Source organism: Oncorhynchus kisutch, linkage group LG29 (genome assembly GCF_002021735.2).
Source record: "Oncorhynchus kisutch isolate 150728-3 linkage group LG29, Okis_V2, whole genome shotgun sequence".
NCBI classification, from domain to species: domain Eukaryota; kingdom Metazoa; phylum Chordata; class Actinopteri; order Salmoniformes; family Salmonidae; genus Oncorhynchus; species Oncorhynchus kisutch.
The window spans coordinates 42,975,829-42,998,214 of record NC_034202.2 but is presented as its reverse complement, the minus strand read 5'-3'; the positions used below and the strand labels follow the sequence as shown (position 1 = coordinate 42,998,214).

Here is a 22,386-nt window from a genome sequence, read left to right as displayed (position 1 = left end):
AAGCCCCAAGAGATGATATCAACTGGTATGGGGAGGACCAGATTGGCTGTCGGATGACAAAGCTGCTGACAGTGAACGAAATATCAGATCCGATTGACAACCGTATCTGGAAGTACTTGGAGGATATGCTCCGTTGCTTTCTAACCACTGACGGCTTCTTCTTCTCTGGCAGCCAGTTCACATCTTTCACACGTTCAGGTTTCGCAGAGAAGAAGAAGCCGTCAGTGGTTAGAAAGCATTGGAGACTGGCTCGGTGATAACATATGACACAATAACATTGGGGCGGCAGCGTAGCCTAGTGGTTAGAGCTTTGGACTATTAACCGAAAGGTTCAAATCCCCCGAGCTGACAAGGTACAAATCTGCCGTTCTGCCCCTGAACAGGCAGTTAACCCTCTGTTCCTAGGCCGTCATTGAAAATAAGAATGTGTTCTAAACTGACTTGCCTGGTAAAATAAAGGTAAAATAAAGGTAAAATAAAGGTTAAATAAAGGTAAAATAAATAATAAATAAAGGTAAAATAAAGGTTAAATAAAGGTAAAATAAAGGTTAAATAAAGGTAAAATAAAGGTTAAATAAAGGTAAAATAAAGGTAAAATAAATAATAAATAAAAAAACATGGCTAGGACACCTACTAACTTTTCAAACATCACAAGTAAAAGGTAATTTAGTACGCAAACAGTTAGTACTGGAAACAGGCCTATTCCATGAACACGTTTCACTGCACACAACATGTTTATCAGTGCTTTTGGGAAAACGTAGTCTTAGTTTTACATTCAATGTTGTTTCTATTGTTCTTGTGTATCTATAGATCTCATAGACAAGTTTTATGTTTGTATGACAACGTTAGGAAATGTTTATAGCTCTAGTGTTGTTGAACGGAGCAAAAGAAAAACAAATATTTCCTACTGATGAGTCAACAAGGTTAATACGTATGTTCTGAGGGGTCAGGTCTTGACACGTTCCTGAATAATCAAGCAAACGACACCTGAGGGAATGGCATCGAAAACAATTGCAACATCTTTAGGTGTTACTGGGATCTTGTAAAGTAATAAAGAATTCCTTATACCTAAGTAAAATACCCTCTCTGCATTTACAAGTTGGCTCACTAATAGGATATTATTTAGGAACCAATAATCTAAAAACAAAGAAGCGTGTTTATACAATATGTCTGGATTATTCCATATATAATATCTGTGTGGAGAAAAATGATGCTTATTCATTAAAGGACAATGATAAGAAAATCACACAATCTTTGACAGCCATGAGTTCACATGTATTAATGTTAAAACATAGACCAGACACTTTGGGAAAGGATTCTAATCACATTTGGTCGATATGGGAATCTGACTAGCTTCTTTCAGAAAAAAGTGTAGTATCGCCAGCCAGCTGGCTAATAATTATTTCTTTACCAGCTATGGAAATACTTTGTACAGGACTATTATTTAAAGAATTTGTAAGATGTTGGGTGATTAATAAAAACAGACACAGTGAGATAGGACAACCATGCCTAATTCCTCTCTTTAACTCACTTCTAGGTGAGGTGGCATGTTTCAGTTTGATAGAGCTGTTACCATTCGTATAGAGAGTCTTAATAGGCTTACAGAAAAATGTGTCTGTTGTGCCTTCAGATTTCGAGAAAAATTAACAACTAAATGAAGAATTTTTCACTTCTCAAACCCCAACCTCAGGCTGGTCAGAAATATTTTGGGAGAAAGGAGGAGATAGGAATCCCTTTGACAAATGATTAGAAATAAACGTGCAACGCTCCATCAACAGGCTGTCGACCAATCGTGTTTACGGTGTCATGCTACGTCACGCCGTTGCTAAGCTAATCGTCACGCAATCCCTTCTCAAAGTCAGTGTCGAGAGTCGAGAAATGTGCCTATTTTCCTCGAAAGTACGTAATGTCACGATTCCAAAGCTATACAATATCACAGATAGCAAGTTGATCGTCTTACATCTTGGAAAATATTTGTAATGTTGTACTTATTGTTGAAGAAGTTCATGCTTATATTGGATTTTTGAGTTTAGCGTCCAATTAACTCACATTCACACCTTGAAGGAGAGCTCTCCTTGTCCCAGAATCGCCCAGAATGAACAGCGTGGCTCTTCAACGTAACAAGGGCAACGTACACAATGGGCGGCAATACTATTCCAATAGAGTTTCCCCATCTCTTCAAAATGATCTCTGTGGTGTTTCACCAGGGTTCCCGGATGTCTCGCGATACTGCGTTTACAAACGATTGAACACTGCGACACCTCTGGTACGCTGCTATTTTGTGTCCTTCCCGACGCTACCTTTTCCACAGCGGTAGGTTTTTTTGTCTTGTTATAAAGTTAAATCTTATCCATGTCACAATATCCATTTGACGGTAAAATGTTAGTAATTTGTATGTAGTTAAAAATACAAGTTGACGCTCAAGTTGTTTCACAGCTAACGCTAGTTAGTTATCAACAAAGGGAAGTTGGTGTTTAGTTGCTATGGTAACTTAATTTTGATGGCGCTTTCTAGCTTTGTAGCTACAACTTTTGTACTAGTCAGCCAGCTGACATAGCTAACGTTACCTACCAGCTCTATATAATCTGTCTAGTTAGCTAGCAACTTAAGGGAAGGGGGGGTACAGCTAACCTAATATAATAGTTTAGGATTCACAACTGGCTGGCTAGCTAGTTAGCTAGCTAATACTTTGACATCATTGCAGAGAATGGTGCAGCTGCACGTGAAACGTGGTGACGAAAGCCAGTTCCTGTTCAGCACGTCAGTCGACGTCCCGTTGGAAACCCTGACCCAGCAGGTCACAGCCATCTATAACACCAGGCTCAAAGTAGACAGGATATGCTCAGGTGAGTAACGTTAGTGGGTGTAAGAAGATTTAGCTATAAACCCTGCCTCTGTCTTGTGGTCTTCACGGATCCACCTGTACCCCGAGACTCGATCCGGGCCCAGAATTCTAAATAACCTGTCTGGGTCGGATCTGATATGATTGTAACGGGTATGGGTTGTGTCATTTTAACTGTCTTGTCCGGAAGGGCCCCACACAGATCCAGAGAGAGAGACATTGTATCAATCAAATCAAATGTATTACATCAGCTGATATCTCAAAGTGCTGTACAGAAACCCAGCCTAAAACCCCAAACAGCAAGCAATGCAGGTGTAGAAGCACGGTGGCTAGGAAAAACTGGACTGGGGACAGCAAGGAGTCATCAGGCCAGGTAGTCCTGAGGCATGGTCCTAGGGCTCAGGTCCCCCGAGAGAGAAAGAAGGAGAGAATTAGAGACAGCATACTTACATTCACACAGGACACCGGATAAAACAGGAGAAATACTACAGATATAACAGACTGACCCTAGCCCCCCGACACAAACTACTGCAGCATAAATACTGGAGGCTGAGACAGGAGGGGTCGGGAGACACTGTGGCTCCATCCGACGATACCCTCCGGACAGGGCCGAACAGTATACTTTCCGCTGATGCTCTTGCTTTGTACAGGAGTTGCACATGTAGGTTGTTGTAGGCCAATCGTAAGTCATCAAAGCGGCAATTAAGCTACAGTCACAGAACATCCATGTGTGGCAAAAGTTACGAGATATCTAATCAATGGACGATGTAATTAAAGATCCGCTATGCAGAAATCTCTCCGCCATTTCCTTGGTTGCTAAAATTCAAATAGTTTGCCTAATTTCAGTTTGTGACAAAACAACCAAGTGTAGTGTAGAGAATCATTGTACCATCTAAACCGCTGTGAAATATATTTTCCATGACCTAAAATATTGTATTTTCAGGTGTTTGAAGCTGGTGTACAAAACAGGAAGTAAAAGACAGCAGAAGCAAAACTTAATAACGGGGAAGCATAGAAATAGTGCACACAGAAGAGATCTACCACTTCTTAGACTGGCTTTCAATGAGAATGACAGATCTATTCCACACATTTCACTCAAAATTTACATTGCAGCTTTAAAATGGGGCGGCAGGTTAGCCTAGTGGTTAGAGTGTAGAGGCGGCAGGGTAGCCTAGTAGTTAGAGCGTTGGACTAGTAACCGGAAGGTTGCAAGTTCAAAACCCCGAGTTGACAAGGTACAAATCTGTCGTTCTGCCCCTGAACAGGGGCACTGTTCCTAGGCTGTCATTGAAAATAAGAATTTGTTCTTAACTGACTTGCCTAAAGGTAAAAAAATAAAAAAATAAAAAATGGAGTTGAAAGGAGAAGTATAGGCTTCAACGACCAAGAGCCAACAGGTAAGCTGCTACTTAATATTCTGAATGGAGCTGTTGTTATTTGTAACTGTAGGATCAGAAATTGCTTCCTCAATTAGCCTTTCTATCTAACGTTAGCTAGCTTTACTATCTTCTCCCGGTTTGATTCAGTTAAGACAGGCACTACGTCATCATAGTTGATTATAAATAACCTAGGCAGCTATTAGTCTACTATATAGTTGATTATAAATGACCTAGGCAGCTATTAGTCTACTATATAGTTGATTATAAATGACCTAGGCAGCTATTAGTCTACTATATAGTTGATTATAAATAACCCAGGCAGCTATTAGTCTACTATATAGTTGATTATAAATGACCTAGGCAGCTATTAGTCTACTATATAGTTGATTATAAATGACCTAGGCAGCTATTAGTCTACTATATAGTTGATTATAAATGACCTAAGCAGCTATTAGTCTACTATATAGTTGATTATAAATATCCTAGGCAGCTATTAGTCTACTACATAGTTGATTATAAATGACCTAGGCAGCTATCAGTCTACTATGGGGCGACAGGGTAGCCTAGTGGTTAGAGCGTTGGACTAGTAACTGAAAGGTTGCAGGTTCAAATCCCCAAGCTGACAAGGTACAAATCTGTCGTTCTGCCCCTGAACAGGCAGTTAACCCACTGTTCCTAGGCCGTCATTGAAAATAAGAATTTGTTCTTAATTGACTTGCCTAGTAAATAAATAAAGGTTATAGTGAGAAGGGTTCAATAGCGGCCTGCAATTCAGGGCGTTCCTGCATGTTGATATTCCTGCATCTGCAGGAACCCCTCTATATTTCTATTGGTCAATTTTTAAGCTAAGACATGCAGGTGATGGGGGCGCTCCAGTACAGTAGGTGGCGTTAATGCACAATAACGTTGGATGCCAGCCGCCGATATACCCCACAGAAGGGGCAACGGTTGCTAGCTAACCGTACACCGGTAGACAGTGTTCTTTGTCTCTGCCTATCGGTCACTGTTTTTCGGCAGTTGTTCGTCAGGCGTGAGCGAAGGACACTGTGTGCTAGCTTGGTCAGCTAGTCCGATACACAGCAGGCGGGAGGCTGAGCCGACATGTGCCATCTAACTAGCAAGCTAGCACATGGTGTCGCTAAATAGCAAGCTAGCTAGTTAGCTAGCACACGGTGTCCCTCCCACCTGCTGTGCTAGTGGTAGGCGGGGGCATCACAGGTAGACAGTAGGCGGGGTGACACCGTGTGGTAGATAACTAGCAAGATGGCACACGGTGTCACTAACGATGTCGCCCCAGCCTCGCACCTGTTGTGCTAACGGGGGTGACCGGTAGTCAGTGTCCTTCGCCCCGGCCTGTCAGTTCTGTTATTGACGGTCAAGTGCAGGTGTTTGGCAGTTTGGAGCGAAGGACACTGTCTACCGGTGTCGCTCCTTCTAGCTAGCAAGGAGGACTCTGGGAGGTGGGGGCGAAACAATTCGTGCCCCATATTCAGAAGTGTCACACTCTCAAAGTATGGCACTTCCCCCGCCTACTAGATCGGCACCTCTCTCGTGCCTTATCAGCTCCGCTTATTAAAGTAGCTTAATAAATTACTTTTTCTGCTGCTTCCCTCACTCGGATCCGACCAGGTCTAAAAGGAAACGGGTCTAGTTGTCCTCTGGTCCGTTTGGAACGAGTCTCTCTATTTTTTTTTTTATGAACTTTAGCAGAAGCTTCCATACATAGCTGCATTTGTACACCATTGACCAGTATAGGCATTACATGGCTACGTGTACAGTACCAGTTTGGACACACCTACTCAGTGTGCAAAGCTGTTATCAAGGCAAAGGGTGGCTACTTTGAAGAATCTCAAATATAAAATATATATGATTTAACACATTTTTGGTTACTACATTATTTTTTATTTTATTTATTTTTTCATAGTTTGTCTTCTATTATTCTACAATGTAGAAAATATTAAAAATAAAGAAAGCCCTGGAATGAGTAGGTGTGTCAAACTTTTGACTGGTACTGTACATTGTATACAATACAGTAAATTAGCTAGCTCTACACTGTTGTATACAATACAGCTAATTAGCTAGCTCTACACTGTTGTATACAATACAGCTAATTAGCTAGCTCTACACTATGTTGTATACAATACAGCTAATTAGCTAGCTCTACACTGTTGTATACAATACAGTAAATTTGCTAGCTCTACACTGTTGTATACAATACAGTAAATTAGCTAGCTCTACACTATGTTGTATACAATACAGTAAATTAGCTAGCTCTACACTATGTTGTATACAATACAGTAAATTTGCTAGCTCTACACTGTTGTATACAATACAGTAAATTAGCTAGCTCTACACTGTTGTATACAATACAGCTAATTAGCTAGCTCTACACTATGTTGTATACAATACAGTAAATTAGCTAGCTCTACACTGTTGTATACAATACAGTAAATTAGCTAGCTCTACACTGTTGTATACAATACAGTAAATTAGCTAGCTCTACACTGTTGTATACAATACAGCTAATTAGCTAGCTCTACACTATGTTGTATACAATACAGTAAATTAGCTAGCTCTACACTGTTGTATACAATACAGTAAATTAGCTAGCTCTACACTGTTGTATACAATACAGTAAATTAGCTAGCTCTACACTGTTGTATACAATACAGCTAATTAGCTAGCTCTACACTGTTGTATACAATACAGTAAATTAGCTAGCTCTACAATATATGATATACACAATACAGCTAATTAGCTGTACACTATAGACATAACTAGCTAGCTCTACACGATGTATTGTACACAATACAGCTAGCCCTACACTATATAATACACAATACAGCTAACTAACTAGCTCTACACTATGTGTTATACACAATACAGCTAACTAACTAGCTCTACACTATGTGTTATACACAATACAGCTAGCCCTACACTATACACTATATAATACACAATACAGCTAACTCACTAGCTCTACACATTTCACAAGACACACACAGCTTCCTTTGGCCAAAAAAATGGTATGGGTGTTAACGTGTCTGTGTTCCATTCTCCTGTCTCCTCCCTCAGAGTTCCCGGAGCTGGTGGACCACGGGGTGACGCTGCCCCCCAACATGCAGGGTCTGACGGATGAACAGATTGTTGACCTGAAGCTAAAAGACGAGTGGGAGGAGAGGTGTGTCCCCAGCGGAGGACCTGAATTCAACAAAGATGAGATCGGAAGGAGGAACGGACACGGTGAGTCCAGAGGTGTATTCTTAGTCGGAATAGGTTACCCCAGAACGTAAAAATGTATAATAAATAAAATCACACTCAATTGTCCATTGTACAATTTATGTACGTTCCTCCCCGTTTTGTTCCATTTGCTTCTGTTTGGTTCCGTATGGTTCTGTTTGGTTCCGTATGGTTCTGTTTGGTTCTGTTTGGTTCCGTATGGTTCTGTTTGGTTCCGTATGGTTCTATTTGGTTCTGTTTGGTTCCGTATGGTTCTGTTTGGTTCCGTATTGTTCTGTTTGGTTCCCTATTGATCTATTTGGTTCTGTTTGGTTCCGTATGGTTCTATTTGGTTCCGTTTGGTTCTTTTGGTCCTCTTTGCTTCTGTTTGGTTCCGTATGGTTCTATTTGGTCCTCTTTCCTTCTGTTTGGTTCCGTATTGTTCTATTTGGTCCTCTTTGCATCTGTACAGGACAAACATAGGTACAGGTAAGCATGTATTGATGGGTGACTCCATGTTGTTGTTTTTTTCATCGTGAATAGCGTGATCAGTTATCAATATTGAACTCCGCCTCGTAATAAGAGAACGGACTTGAGAACGGCTTTCCTCGGCTAAACAAGCGAACAGATATTTTTCATTAAGAGCTTAATGTAACCATGGTCACAACAACAAAAAACCTATCGTCCTTACAGTCAAAATGAAGAAGCGTCATTTTCAAACATTTGCCAAAATCAAATTGGCTGGAAAACACTGTTCTAAACAGCACACGTGTATTGTGAGCGGTTCTACATGTGACAGAAAAGAGCATTTCCATTCGAAAGAGGGGGAATCTAATTGCAACAACTAGGATGTGTTTGCTAATATCACTAGAATTGTGACTTTTGTCTTCTGGGCAAATGAAAAGAAAGTTGATATAGAAACCAATAGAACAGGAGAGAAATGCTGGTTAATGGCTTGAAGTCTTTATGAAAGAATTGCCTCCACGTTTCTATGTTCTGATTTTTGGCTAAGCTGCTTTGAAGCAAGGTAAGGCATTTTTAATCGTGGTCATCAACTTTTTTTTTTTTTTTTTTTAAATAGGAGATGGCGTTTAGAATTGTTATTTGTTGCGCAATGAGTTTACAAAAGCATGTTTCATTCTCTTACCAGATTTTTGAGGAGTTGCTATCACGCTGTCTGACAGGTGGTAGACTATTCCTCTCCTTAAACTAGGCTGTGGAGCTCCTCTGGTCCTGTCTGACAGGTGGTAGACTATTCCTCTCCTCAAACTAGGCTGTGGAGCTCCTCTGGTCCTGTCTGACAGGTGGTAGACTATTCCTCTCCTCAAACTAGGCTGTGGAGCTCCTCTGGTCCTGTCTGACAGGTGGTAGACTTTTCCTCTCCTCAAACTAGGCTGTGGAGCTCCTCTGGTCCTGTCTGACAGGTGGTAGACTATTCCTCTCCTCAAACTAGGCTGTGGAGCTCCTCTGGTCCTGTCTGACAGGTGGTAGACTTTTCCTCTCCTCAAACTAGGCTGTGGAGCTCCTCGGGTCCTGTCTGACAGGTGGTCGACTTCCTCTCCTCAAACTAGTCTGTGTATGCTGTGGCATGTAATAAATTGGATACATGATGACTAACGCAAATACACACATTCGCCAATTGAATTCCACAAAATTATGCAAATGAACCTATAGACTGATAAGCATGACTGGTCAAAGGTATTTTCGTCAGCTAACCAATTAAAGCAGCTAACCAATTAAAGCAGCTAACCAATTAAAGCAGCTAACCAATTAAAGCAGCAAACCAATTAAAGCAGCTAACCAATTAAAGCAGCTAACCAATTAAAGCAGCTAACCAATTAAAGCAGCTAACCAATTAAAGCAGCTAACCAATTAAAGCAGCTAACCAATTAAAGCAGCTAACCAATTAAAGCAGCTAACCAATTAAAGGTTAACCGTTAACCTCCCTAGTTTGGTTCCGTTTTCTTCCATATACACTGCATATGTGACAAATTTGATTTGATGGCCACCATAATTTGATCTGGGCCTGGATCCTGCTCTTTGTGGCCAGCGTCTTGGTCAATGTGGGCTCCCTAAGCAATGTGTCACTACAGACCCTGGTTAGATTCCAGGCTGTATCACAGCAGTCTAAGGCACTGCATCTCAGTGCTAGAGGCGTCACTACAGACCCTGGTTAGATTCCAGGCTGTATCACATCCGGCCGTGATTGGGAGTGCCACAGGGCGCCGCACAATTGGCCCAGCGTCGTTCGGGTTTGGCCGGTGTAGGCCATCATAGTAAATAAGAATTTGTTCTTAACTGACTTGCCTAGTTAAATTAAATTAAAGGTAAAAAAAAAAATCTTGGTTTTAGTAAAGAGGACAATTTGACACTTGTTCTAGCTGACATACAGTAGTTCTGTGTGCTCCTACCTCCAGCAGTCTGCAGCCTGCTCTCTCTGCCCAGGGGCTCTTGTATAGAGACTGGCAAGAGTCCTCCTGGCTATATTGTTGTGAACCTGAGAGAGTTGGGATCAATTCCACTGAAATTCCAATTTTCTCAATACTTTTCAATTAGGAAAATTTGTCATTTGGTTTACTTTCTGTAAATGGATTTAACCCTGAACCTGAGTGTGCTCCTTCTTCCTCCTCTTCCAGCTCCTAACCAGAAGATGAAGGAGGTGCTGAGGAACACTATGGAGGAGGCCAAGGCAGTCATCTCTAAGGTAACTATGGTATTTAAATATCTAACACAGACAGTCATCTCTAAGGTAACTATGGTATTTAAATATCTAACACAGACAGTCATCTCTAAGGTAACTATGGTATTTAAATATCTAACACAGACAGTCATCTCTAAGGTAACTATGGTATTTAAATATCTAACACAGACAGTCATCTCTAAGGTAACTATGGTATTTAAATATCTAACACAGACAGTCATCTCTAAGGTAACTACTGTATTTAAATATCCAACACACAGACAGTCACGTCATCTCACATTCTAGGCCTACACCAGATATGAAAAACTACATCTAATGGATCACACCACACGTTATACTGAGTCCCAAACGGCACCCCTATTCCCTATATGGTGCATTACTTTGGACCTGGGCCCTATAGGGGAAGTAGTGCACTATGTAGGGTTTAGGGTGTCATTTGGTGACGCGGGCCCCCTTTTTTCTTATTTCTCCTCCTTTTGTGCTCTTCAGAAACAGGCGGTGGCTGGTGTGTGTGTTACCATGGAGACGGTGAAGGAGGCGCTGGACCAGCTGAGGGGCGCGGTGATGATTGTCTACCCCATGGGCTTGCCGCCACACGACCCAATCAGGATGGAGCTGGAGGACCAGGAGGACCTGTCAGGAACACAGGTAGGTAAACAGCGGGCCTCTTCCTGGGTCGTCACATCACCACCAGATGGCTTCCCCATAGAGATCATCTGTCCTTCTATTTATTAATACATTTATTAAATATTTATCTCAGTTGTTGTTCATTCTGTGGACTGGGTCTGTACATGGTATCACCTCCCTGACGTTACAGTGTATGGCAGGCATCATCACCCTCCCTCCTCTCTACCCCTCTCTCTCTCTCTCCCCCTCCCTCCTCCCTGCCTCCTCCCGTATCTCTCTCCCTCCCCCTCTCTCCCTTCTCCCTCCCTCCTCTCTACCCCTCCCTCCTCTCTCTCTCTCCCCCTCCCTCCTCTCTACCCCTCTCTCTCTCTCCCCCTCCCTCCTCCCTGCCTCCTCCTGTATCTCTCTCTCTACCCCTCTCTCCCTCCTCCCTCCCTCCTCCCTGCCTCCTCCCTGCCTCCTCCCGTATCTCTCTCTCTCCCTCCTCCCCTCCCTCGTCTCTCCCAGGCATCTCTCCAGGTGATTCCAGTGGAGGAGGCTCAGCTGTGGTGGGCTGCTAAGGAGTTGCATAGAGGGAAGAAACTACAGGATTACATCGGCAAGAACGACAAAACCAAGATCGTAGTCAAAATACAGAAGGTAGGTGGAGCTACACAACTTGTCAGTAGGGACAGGTGGGTGGAGCTACAATACAACTAGCCGGTAGGGACAGGTGGGTGGAGCTACACTACAACAAGCCAGTAGGGACTGGTGGGTGGAGCTACACTACAACAAGACAACTAGCCGGTAGGGACAGGTGGGTGGAGCTATACTACAACTAGCCGGTAGGGACAGGTGGGTGGAGCTACACTACAACTAGCCGGTAGGGACAGGTGGGTGGAGCTACACTACAACTAGCCGGTAGGGACAGGTGGGTGGAGCTACACTACAACTAGCCGGTAGGGACAGGTGGGTGGAGTTACACTACAACTAGCCGGTAGGGACAGGTGGGTGGAGCTACACTACAACTAGCCGGTAGGGACAGGTGGGTGGAGCTACACTACAACTAGCCGGTAGGGACAGGTGGGTGGAGCTACACAACTTGTCAGTAGGGACAGGTGGGTGGAGCTACAATACAACTAGCTGGTAGGGACAGGTGGGTGGAGCTACACTACAACAAGCCAGTAGGGACTGGTGGGTGGAGCTACACTACAACAAGACAACTAGCCGGTAGGGACAGGTGGGTGGAGCTATACTACAACTAGCCGGTAGGGACAGGTGGGTGGAGCTACACTACAACTAGCCGGTAGGGACGGGTGGGTGGAGCTACACTACAACTAGCCGGTAGGGACGGGTGGGTGGAGCTACACTACAACTAGCCGGTAGGGACAGGTGGGTGGAGCTACACTACAACTAGCCGGTAGGGACAGGTGGGTGGAGTTACACTACAACTAGCCGGTAGGGACAGGTGGGTGGAGTTACACTACAACTAGCCGGTAGGGACAGGTGGGTGGAGCTACACTACAACTAGCCGGTAGGGACAGGTGGGTGGAGCTACACTACAACTAGCCAGTAGGGACAGGTGGGTGGAGCTACACTACAACAAGACAACTAGCCGGTAGGGACAGGTGGGTGGAGCTACACTACAACTAGCCAGTAGGGGCAGGTGGGTGGAGGTACACTACAACTAGCCAGTAGGGACAGGTGGGTGGAGCTACACTACAACTAGCCAGTAGGGACAGGTGGGTGGAGCTACACTACAACTAGCCAGTAGGGACAGGTGGGTAGAGCTACACTACAACTAGCCAGTAGGGACAGGTGGGTGGAGCTATACTACAACTAGCCAGTAGGGTGGGTGGAGCTACACTACAACTAGCCAGTAGGGACAGGTGGGTGGAGCTATACTACAACTAGCCAGTAGGGTGGGTGGAGCTACACTACAACTAGCCAGTAGGGACAGGTGGGTGGAGCTATACTACAACTAGCCAGTAGGGTGGGTGGAGCTACACTACAACTAGCCAGTAGGGACAGGTGGGTGGAGCTATACTACAACTAGCCAGTAGGGTGGGTGGAGCTGGTATACCAGGCCTATTGGGTCAAAATCAATGGTGTCCTTTTGTACAGATAATAGAACAAAAATGAAGGAAACTTTTAAGAGATCAGAGTTTTAGTTTATAAATACTTTGCTACAATGACACACTTAGCTAGCTACCCATCTCGTTGCTTTCTGTTAGCATGTACTGTAGTAAGTACATCATACTGCTTTCAGGATACGTGTCTGTTCAGATTCCACAATGATTCTTTAGTTGTGGACATTACGTCACCACACTCCCTCTCTTCCTCTTGGTCCTCCTCTTTTCTAAGGCACCTTGATTTATCACCTGTGTGTTTTATCATCGTCTATATGAAAATATTTAGCCAACTCCACGACCGTAGATAAAACAAGGGGATAAAGCAGCACTCAAGTCACCTGCTCGGCATGCTGGGTAGGCGCGCTCTGAGCTCGTGAAGTGAGCGATATTGGAGCGGGCGAGAAGGCCGACACTCCAGCCTTTGGGGAAACTCGCTTTTCTTGCTTCGCTCTGCTCACATACTCTGGTGTTATTTACAGTACTTGCCTGTTATTTACAAGAGTACTTGCCTGTTATTTACAAGAGTACTTGCCTGTTATTTACAAGAGTACTTGCCTGTTATTTACAAGAGTACTTGCCTGTTATTTACAAGAGTACTTGCCTGTTATTTACAAGAGTACTTGCCTGTTATTTACAAGAGTACTTGCCTGTTATTTACAAGAGTACTTGCCTGTTATTTACAAGAGTACTTGCCTGTTATTTACAAGAGTACTTGCCTGTTATTTACAAGAGTACTTGCCTGTTATTTACAAGAGTACTTGCCTGTTATTTACAAGAGTACTTGCCTGTTATTTACAAGAGTACTTGCCTGTTATTTACCTGTTAGTGTTGTTAGTGTGAAACAGGGCTAAATGCCGTCTGTTGTTGCTATGCCATCGGTTGTCCCAAACACTGGTTGTTTTGGTACAAAAGCTATTACTGATTGGAGGAGGTGCACACTGGTGCGTTACTGACTGGAGGAGGTGCACACTGGTGCGTTACTGACTGGAGGAGGTGCACACTGGTGCGTTACTGACTGGAGGAGGTGCACACTGGTGCGTTACTGACTGGAGGAGGTGCACACTGGAGGAGGTGCACACTGGTGCGTTACTGACTGGAGGAGGTGCACACTGGTGCGTTACTGACTGGAGGAGGTGCACACTGGTGCGTTACTGACTGGAGGAGGTGCACACTGGTGCGTTACTGACTGGAGGAGGTGCACACTGGTGCGTTACTGACTGGAGGAGGTGCACACTGGTGCGTTACTGACTGGAGGAGGTGCACACTGGTGCGTTACTGACTGGAGGAGGTGCACACTGGTGCGTTACTGACTGGAGGAGGTGCACACTGGTGCGTTACTGACTGGAGGAGGTGCACACTGGTGCGTTACTGACTGGAGGAGGTGCACACTGGTGCGTTACTGACTGGAGGAGGTGCACACTGGTGCGTTACTGACTGGAGGAGGTGCACACTGGTGCGTTACTGACTGGAGGAGGTGCACACTGGTGCGTTACTGACTGGAGGAGGTGCACACTGGTGCGTTACTGACTGGAGGAGGTGCACACTGGCGCGTTACTGACTGGAGGAGATGCACACTGGCGCGTTACTGACTGGAGGAGGTGCACACTGGCGCGTTACTGACTGGAGGAGATGCACACTGGTGCGTTACTGATTGGAGGAGGTGCACACTGGTGCCTTACTGACTGGAGGAGGTGCACACTGGTGCCTTACTGACTGGAGGAGGTGCACACTGGTGCCTTACTGACTGGAGGAGGTGCACACTGGTGCCTTACTGACTGAAGGAGGTGCACACTGGTGCCTTACTGACTGGAGGAGGTGCACACTGGTGCCTTACTGACTGGAGGAGGTGCACACTGGTGCCTTACTGACTGGAGGAGGTGCACACTGGTGCCTTACTGACTGGAGGAGGTGCACACTGGTGCCTTACTGACTGGAGGAGGTGCACACTGGTGCCTTACTGACTGGAGGAGGTGAACACTGGTGCCTTACTGACTGGAGGAGGTGCACACTGGTGCCTTACTGACTGGAGGAGGTGCACACTGGCGCGTTACTGACTGGAGGAGACGCACACTGGCGCGTTACTGACTGGAGGAGACGCACACTGGCGCGTTACTGACTGGAGGAGACGCACACTGGCGCGTTACTGACTGGAGGAGACGCACACTGGCGCGTTACTGACTGGAGGAGACGCACACTGGCGCCTTACTGATTGGAGGAGATGCACACTGGTGCCTTACTGACTGGAGGAGGTGAACACTGTTGCCTTACTGACTGGAGGAGGTGCACACTGGTGCCTTACTGACTGGAGGAGGTGCACACTGGCGCGTTACTGACTGGAGGAGATGCACACTGGTGCCTTACTGATTGGAGGAGATGCACACTGGTGCCTTACTGACTGGAGGAGGTGAACACTGGTGCCTTACTGACTGGAGGAGGTGCACACTGGTGCCTTACTGACTGGAGGAGGTGCACACTGGCGCGTTACTGACTGGAGGAGGTGCACACTGGCGCGTTACTGACTGGAGGAGACGCACACTGGCGCGTTACTGACTGGAGGAGACGCACACTGGCGCGTTACTGACTGGAGGAGACGCACACTGGTGCCTTACTGATTGGAGGAGATGCACACTGGTGCCTTACTGATTGGAGGAGATGCACACTGGTGCGTTACTGACTGGGGAATCTGGAAAACAGTAGGTTTTTACCTGTTACACTGAACGTTTATCTTTTTGCCCGCGTGAGCAGAGCGCGAGCCACTTCATCAGCTGTTCTCGGGTGTGACTGAGCTACGTGTCGTCGACATCTTGAAAATGGAGACAGAGTACATTTTTACATGTCAATAATCCAAAGTGGTTTCTTCTCTCATCTCCATATAAAAACACAGGATAGTTCAGATCACATCAGAGCCAATAAGATGAGGTAAGGAGAGGAAACCAGGAAGCAATAGTCCATGCTTTTCAGTTCGTAGTAGGCCTAGCTTTTGGTCGTAGCCTGGAGTGATAGATCTAGATGTTCTAGAGAGAGCGAGATCTAGGATTGTTCTAGAGAGAGATTTAGACGTTCTAGAGCGAGAGATAGATCTAGATGTTCTAGAGAGAGATAGATCTAGATGTTCTAGAGAGAGATAGATCTAGATGTTCTAGAGAGAGATAGATCTAGATGTTCTAGAGAGCGTGAGATCTAGGATTGTTCTAGAGAGAGATTTAGACATTCTAGAGAGAGAGAGATAGATCCAGACGTTCTTGGGAGACAGATCTAGATTGGGGATAGATCTAGACGTTCTAGACGGGGGATAGATCTAGACGTTCTAGACGGGGATAGATTTTGATGTTCTAGGTCCCACAAATGAATATAATAGATTGATCACCCACTGGTGTAGCTCGTCCTGATGTTTTGACCATGTGTTCCTGTCAGAGGGGCCAGGGGGCGCCAGCCAGAGAACCTGTGGTCACAGAGGAACAACAGAAACAGATGATGATGCACCACTACAAGAGACAACAGGAACTCAAGGTGGGACTCACACACACACACACATATATACATATACACACACATACACACACACACAAATAGATTCAGTTGAAGTCAGAAGTTTACAAACACTTAGGTTGGAGTCATTAAAACTCGTTTTTCAACCACTCCACACATTTCTTGTTAACAAACTATAATTTTGGCAAGTCGGTAAAAATATCTACTTTGTGCATGACACAAGTAATTTTTCCAACAATTGTTTACAGACAGATTATTTCACTTATAATTCACTGTATCACAATTCCAGTGGGTCAGAAGTGCCTTTAGACAGCTTGGAAAATTCCAGAAAATTATGTCATTGCTTTAGAAGCTTCTGATAGGCTAATAGACATCATTAGAGTCAATTGGAGGTGTACCTGTCGAGGTATTTCAAGGCCTACCTTCAAACTAAATGCCTCTTTGCTTGACATCATGGGAAAATCAAAAGAAATCAGCCAAGACCTCAGAAAAAAAATTGTAGTCTGGTTCATCCTTGGGAGCAATTTCCAAATGCCTGAAGGTACCACGTTAATCTGTTTAAACAATAGTACGCAAGTATAAACATCATGGGACCACACAGCCGTCATACCGCTCAGGAAGGAGACGCCTTCTGTCTCCTAGAGATGAACGTACTTTGGTGCGAAAAGTGCAAATCAATCCCAGAACAACAGCAAAGGACCCTTTGAAGATGCTGGAGGAAACGGGTACAAAAGTATCTATATCCACAGTAAAATAAGTCCTATATCGACATAACCTGAAAGGCCGCTCAGCAAGGAAGAAGACACTGCTCCCAAACCACCATAAAAAAGCCAGACCACGGTTTGTAACTGCACATGGGGACAAAGATCGTACTTTTTCCTCTGGTCTGATGAAACAAAAATAGAACTGTTTGGCCATAATGTCCATCGTTATGTTTGGAGGAAAAAGGGGGAGGCTTGCAAGCCAAAGAACACCATCCCAACCGTGAAGCACGGGGGTGGCAGCATCATGTTGTGGGGTTGCTTTGCTGCAGGAGGGACTGGTGCACTTCACAAAATAGATGGCTTCATGAGGAAGAAAAGTATGTGGATATATTGAAGCAACATCTCAAGACATCAGTCAGGAAGTTAAAGCTTGGTCGCAAATGGGTCTTTCAAATGGACAATGTCCCCAAGCATTCTTCCAAAGTTGTGGCAAAATGGCTTAAGGACAACAAAGTCAAGGTATTGGAGTGGCCATCACAAAGCCCTGAACTCAATCCTATAGAAAATGTGTGGGCAGAACTGAAAAAGTGTGTGCGAGCAAGGAGGCCTACAAACCTGACTCAGTTACACCAGCTCTGTCAGGAGGAATGGGCCAAAATTCACCCAACTTATTGTGGGAAGCTTGTGGAAGGCTACCTAGAACATTTGACCCAAGTTAAACAATTGAAAGGCAATGCTACCAAATAGTAATTGAGTGTATGTAAACTTCTGACCCACTTGGAATGTGATGAAAGAAATAAAAGCTGAAATAAATCATTCTCTCTACTATTATTCAGACATTTCACATTCTTCAAATAAAGTGGTGATCCTAACTGACCTAAAACAGGGATTTTCCACTGGGATTAAATGTCAGGAATTGTGTATTTGGCTAAGGTGTATGTACACTTCTGACTTCATCTGTACATATACAGTCTATATAGTCTATACAGACTCCCTGTCCTACAGTGAATATACATTATACAGTCTATATAGTCTATACAGTCTCCCTGTCCTACAGTGAATATACATTATACAGTCTACAGTCTATATAGTCTATACAGTCTCCCTGTCCTACAGTGAATATACATTATACAGTCTATATAGTCTATACAGTCTCCCTGTCCTACAGTGAATATACATTATACAGTCTACAGTCTATATAGTCTATACAGTCTCCCTGTCCTACAGTGAATATACATTATACAGTCTATATAGTCTATACAGTCTCCCTGTCCTACAGTGAATATACATTATACATTATACAGTCTATATAGTCTATACAGTCTCCCTGTCCTACAGTGAATATACATTATACAGTCTACAGTCTATATAGTCTATACAGTCTCCCTGTCCTACAGTGAATATACATTATACAGTCTACAGTCTATATAGTCTATACAGTCTCCCTGTCCTACAGTGAATATACAGTCTATATAGTCTCCCTGTCCTACACTGAAAATACATTATACAGTCCATATAGTCTATACAGTCCATACAGTCTATATAGTCTATACAGTCCATACAGTCTATACAGTCTATACAGTCTATATAGTCTATACAGTCCATACAGTCTATACAGTCCATATAGTCTATACAGTCTATACAGTCTACATAGTCTATACAGTCCATATAGTCTATACAGTCTATACAGTCTCCCTGTAATTTCTATAAAACACGTGCCATGTTTTATATTCCCACCTCCCTACCAATCCTGGTTGTGGGGAAAGTTACCGGAATTTTGCAACCCTATTCCCACCTCACCTTAATAATCTGCTTTATCTGAGTATATTACCGTAAACCTTAGTGTATTGTCTGGTTTTATCTGAGTACATTACCGTAAACCTTAGTGTATTGTCTGGTTTTATCTGAGTACATTACCGTAAACCTTAGTGTATTGTGTCTGGTTTTATCTGAGTACATTACCGTAAACCTTAGTGTATTGTGTCTGGTTTTATCTGAGTACATTACCGTAAACCTTAGTGTATTGTTCCTGGTTTTATCTGAGCACATTACCGTAAACCTTATTGTATTGTGTCTGGTTTTATCTGAGTACATTACCGTAAACCTTAGTGTATTATGTTTGGTTTTATCTGAGTACATTACCGTAAACCTTAGTGTATTGTGTCTGGTTTTATCTGAGTACATTACCCTAAACCTTAGTGTATTATGTCTGTGGTTTTATCTGAGTACATTACCGTAAACCTTAGTGTATTGTGTCTGGTTTTATCTGAGTACATTACCCTAAACCTTAGTGTATTGTGTCTGGTTTTATCTGAGTACATTACCCTAAACCTTAGTGTATTATGTCTGTGGTTTTATCTGAGTACATTACCGTAAACCTTAGTGTATTATGTCTGGTTTTATCTGAGCACATTACCGTAAACCTTATTGTATTGTGTCTGGTTTTATCTGAGTACATTACCGTAAACCTTAGTGTATTATGTCTGTGGTTTTATCTGAGTACATTACCGTAAACCTTGGTGTATTATGTCTGTGGTTTTATCTGAGTACATTACCGTAAACCTTAGTGTATTGTGTCTGGTTTTATCTGAGTACATTACCGTAAACCTTAGTGTATTATGTCTGTGGTTTTATCTGAGTACATTACCGTAAACCTTAGTGTATTGTGTCTGGTTTTATCTGAGTACATTACCGTAAACCTTAGTGTATTATGTCTGTGGTTTTATCTGAGTACATTACCGTAAACCTTGGTGTATTATGTCTGTGGTTTTGACAGATGCTGGACGAGGTGGAAGACGACAGTCACCTCCACTCAGACTGGTCAGACAGACAGGCCTTAAAGAGACAGTTCCAGGGCCTCAATAACATCAAGTGGGGTCCCAGATAGACACACGTCTTTATTTAGTTATTTTTTAATACAAATTGTAAGCTTAAATTTACAAAAAAAATAAAGTTGGTTCTGCAATGTTGAAAATAAAGTGTGTTGACAAAAAAAAAGTGTTTGAAATATATATTTAGCCGTAACTATATACACACGCCAACACACAGAGGGAGACAGAACCCACACACTCACTATTGATGCCATAACCCAATGGACTGTTGTTCTACAGAAATATTGTTCTCTCCAACCTCTGTTGCTCCACCTGGAATCTGTTCACTGTTGTCTGTGTGCCTGTCCATGTTTTTTTAAATGTTCTGTCCATCATCTTTATTTAAGCTTAGGCCACGTGACATAGAAATGTCACATTGGAAATTGTCAATAATACGTATCGTAATGAACTGATCAATCTTGCATGTATTGATCCCAATGTCCTCTCTCTCTCTTTGGCCGGGATTCAAGCCAAGCCGGGGCTCAACCTTTTTTTCTTCTTTGAGTCTCTGATGGCACAGCTGGCGCTGCAGTACAGCGCCCTTAACCACTGCGTCACCCGGGAGGCCCCGTGTTTCAACCTTTTAAAGGTGCTACATATCTCCTGCGGAAGCAAGGTGAATTGACGCAACAACGCATCCCATTTCCCCGTAACATGGTGTAGAGGTTATTATATTACAGTTTTGTCCACCAACTTCAAACAGCAGTAAAAATGATCGTTTTTGTTATTGAAAATATTTCACAGGGATTTAGATTTAATACAGGGATTTAGATTTAATACAGGGATTTAGATTTAATACAGGGATTTAGATTTAATACAGGGATTCCCTACTTTATTCAGTGCTTGTTTTCTCACATAAACTGAAATTGAACGAAGAGTGTAGAATTTTAGCAACCAGGAAATTACAGAACGATTTTTCCATTCTGTCATTGTTGGTTGTGATCAAGGAGGAGAGGACACCGCCTCCTAGTGACACCGATGGAACAGAGTGAGGGTGCAGTTTCCCATCGTGACAACAAAGGCAGTTCTGGCTTTTGTTGTCTAATAGAAAGTTAACATTTTTGAATGTAATTAAAATATATATATTGTGAAACACTATCATTCCACTATTACTGCAGATATATTATGTAAATGTCCTAAAATTACAATGCAATAGTCCTTTTGTAATGATCTTTAAAAGTTTGATGTAGTGTGCAGCGTTATAACGAGTCTTGCATTGAATCCCGGCCTCTCTCTCTCTCTCTGTGTGTGTGTTCACTGACTCCATGTTGAGTCATGGGTAGTTGACGTCCGGTATTCTGGGTGTATCAATCAGAACTTTCACTAAGGAGGATGCACCTCGCTTCCTCTCTTTGTCCCAGCCTGGGCCAACCAGGCCTCTGTAACCCAGTGCTTCATACAGCCAGGATGTTACCACACCACAATTACACCCTATTCACTATGGAGTGCATTACTTTTGACAAGGGCCCTAATGAACTAATGGGGCCTGGTCAAAAGTAGTGCACTATATAATCTATTTGGGATACACCCACAGCCTCGCTCCACAGGGGGAAGTTCTAGAGTTCACACTGAAGGTTCCAGAACAACAGAGGGGTGAAGGTTCCAGAACAACAGAGGGGTGAAGGTTTCAGAACAACAGAGGAGGGGTGAAGGTTTCAGAACAACAGAGGAGGGGTGAAGGTTTTCAGAACAACAGAGGAGGGGTGAAGGTTTTCAGAACAACAGAGGAGGGGTGAAGGTTTTCAGAACAACAGAGGAGGGGTGAAGGTTTTCAGAACAACAGAGGAGGGGTGAAGGTTTTCAGAACAACAGAGGAGGGGTGAAGGTTTTCAGAACAACAGAGGAGGGGTGAAGGTTTTCAGAACAACAGAGGAGGGGTGAAGGTTTTCAGAACAACAGAGGAGGGGTGAAGGTTTTCAGAACAACAGAGGAGGGGTGAAGGTTTTCAGAACAACAGAGGAGGGGTGAAGGTTTCAGAACAACAGAGGAGGGGTGAAGGTTTCAGAACAACAGAGGAGGGGTGAAGGTTTCAGAACAACAGAGGAGGGGTGAAGGTTTCAGAACAACAGAGGAGGGGTGAAGGTTTCAGAACAACAGAGGAGGGGTGAAGGTTTCAGAACAACAGAGGAGGGGTGAAGGTTTCAGAACAACAGAGGAGGGGTGAAGGTTCCAGAACAACAGAGGAGGGGTGAAGGTTCCAGAACAACAGAGGAGGGGTGAAGGTTTCAGAACAACAGAGGAGGGGTGAAGGTTTCAGAACAACAGAGGAGGGGTGAAGGTTTCAGAACAACAGAGGAGGGGTGAAGGTTTCAGAACAACAGAGGAGGGGTGAAGGTTCCAGAACAACACAGAAGGGGTGAAGGTTCCAGAACAGCGAAGGGAAAGACTAGGATTCCAAACAGGTGTGAACTACAGAGCTGTTTACAAGCAGGACAGGGTAGGAA

At 43.7% G+C, this 22,386-nt stretch overlaps 1 protein-coding gene across 1 annotated transcript; it reads left to right on the top strand.

Annotated features, from left to right (window-relative positions):
• The first annotated feature begins 1,884 nt into the window (after window positions 1-1,884).
• On the top strand, window positions 1,885-21,907 carry cfap298 (cilia and flagella associated protein 298). Its single transcript, XM_020473610.2, has 8 exons — window positions 1,885-2,313; window positions 2,705-2,846; window positions 7,297-7,464; window positions 10,077-10,144; window positions 10,631-10,789; window positions 11,276-11,407; window positions 16,294-16,389; window positions 19,849-21,907. The coding sequence occupies exons 2-8, from the start codon at window positions 2,708-2,710 to the stop codon at window positions 19,957-19,959; spliced, it is 873 nt and encodes a 290-aa protein (XP_020329199.1). The 5' UTR covers window positions 1,885-2,313; window positions 2,705-2,707; the 3' UTR covers window positions 19,960-21,907.
• The last annotated feature ends 479 nt before the right edge of the window (window positions 21,908-22,386 follow it).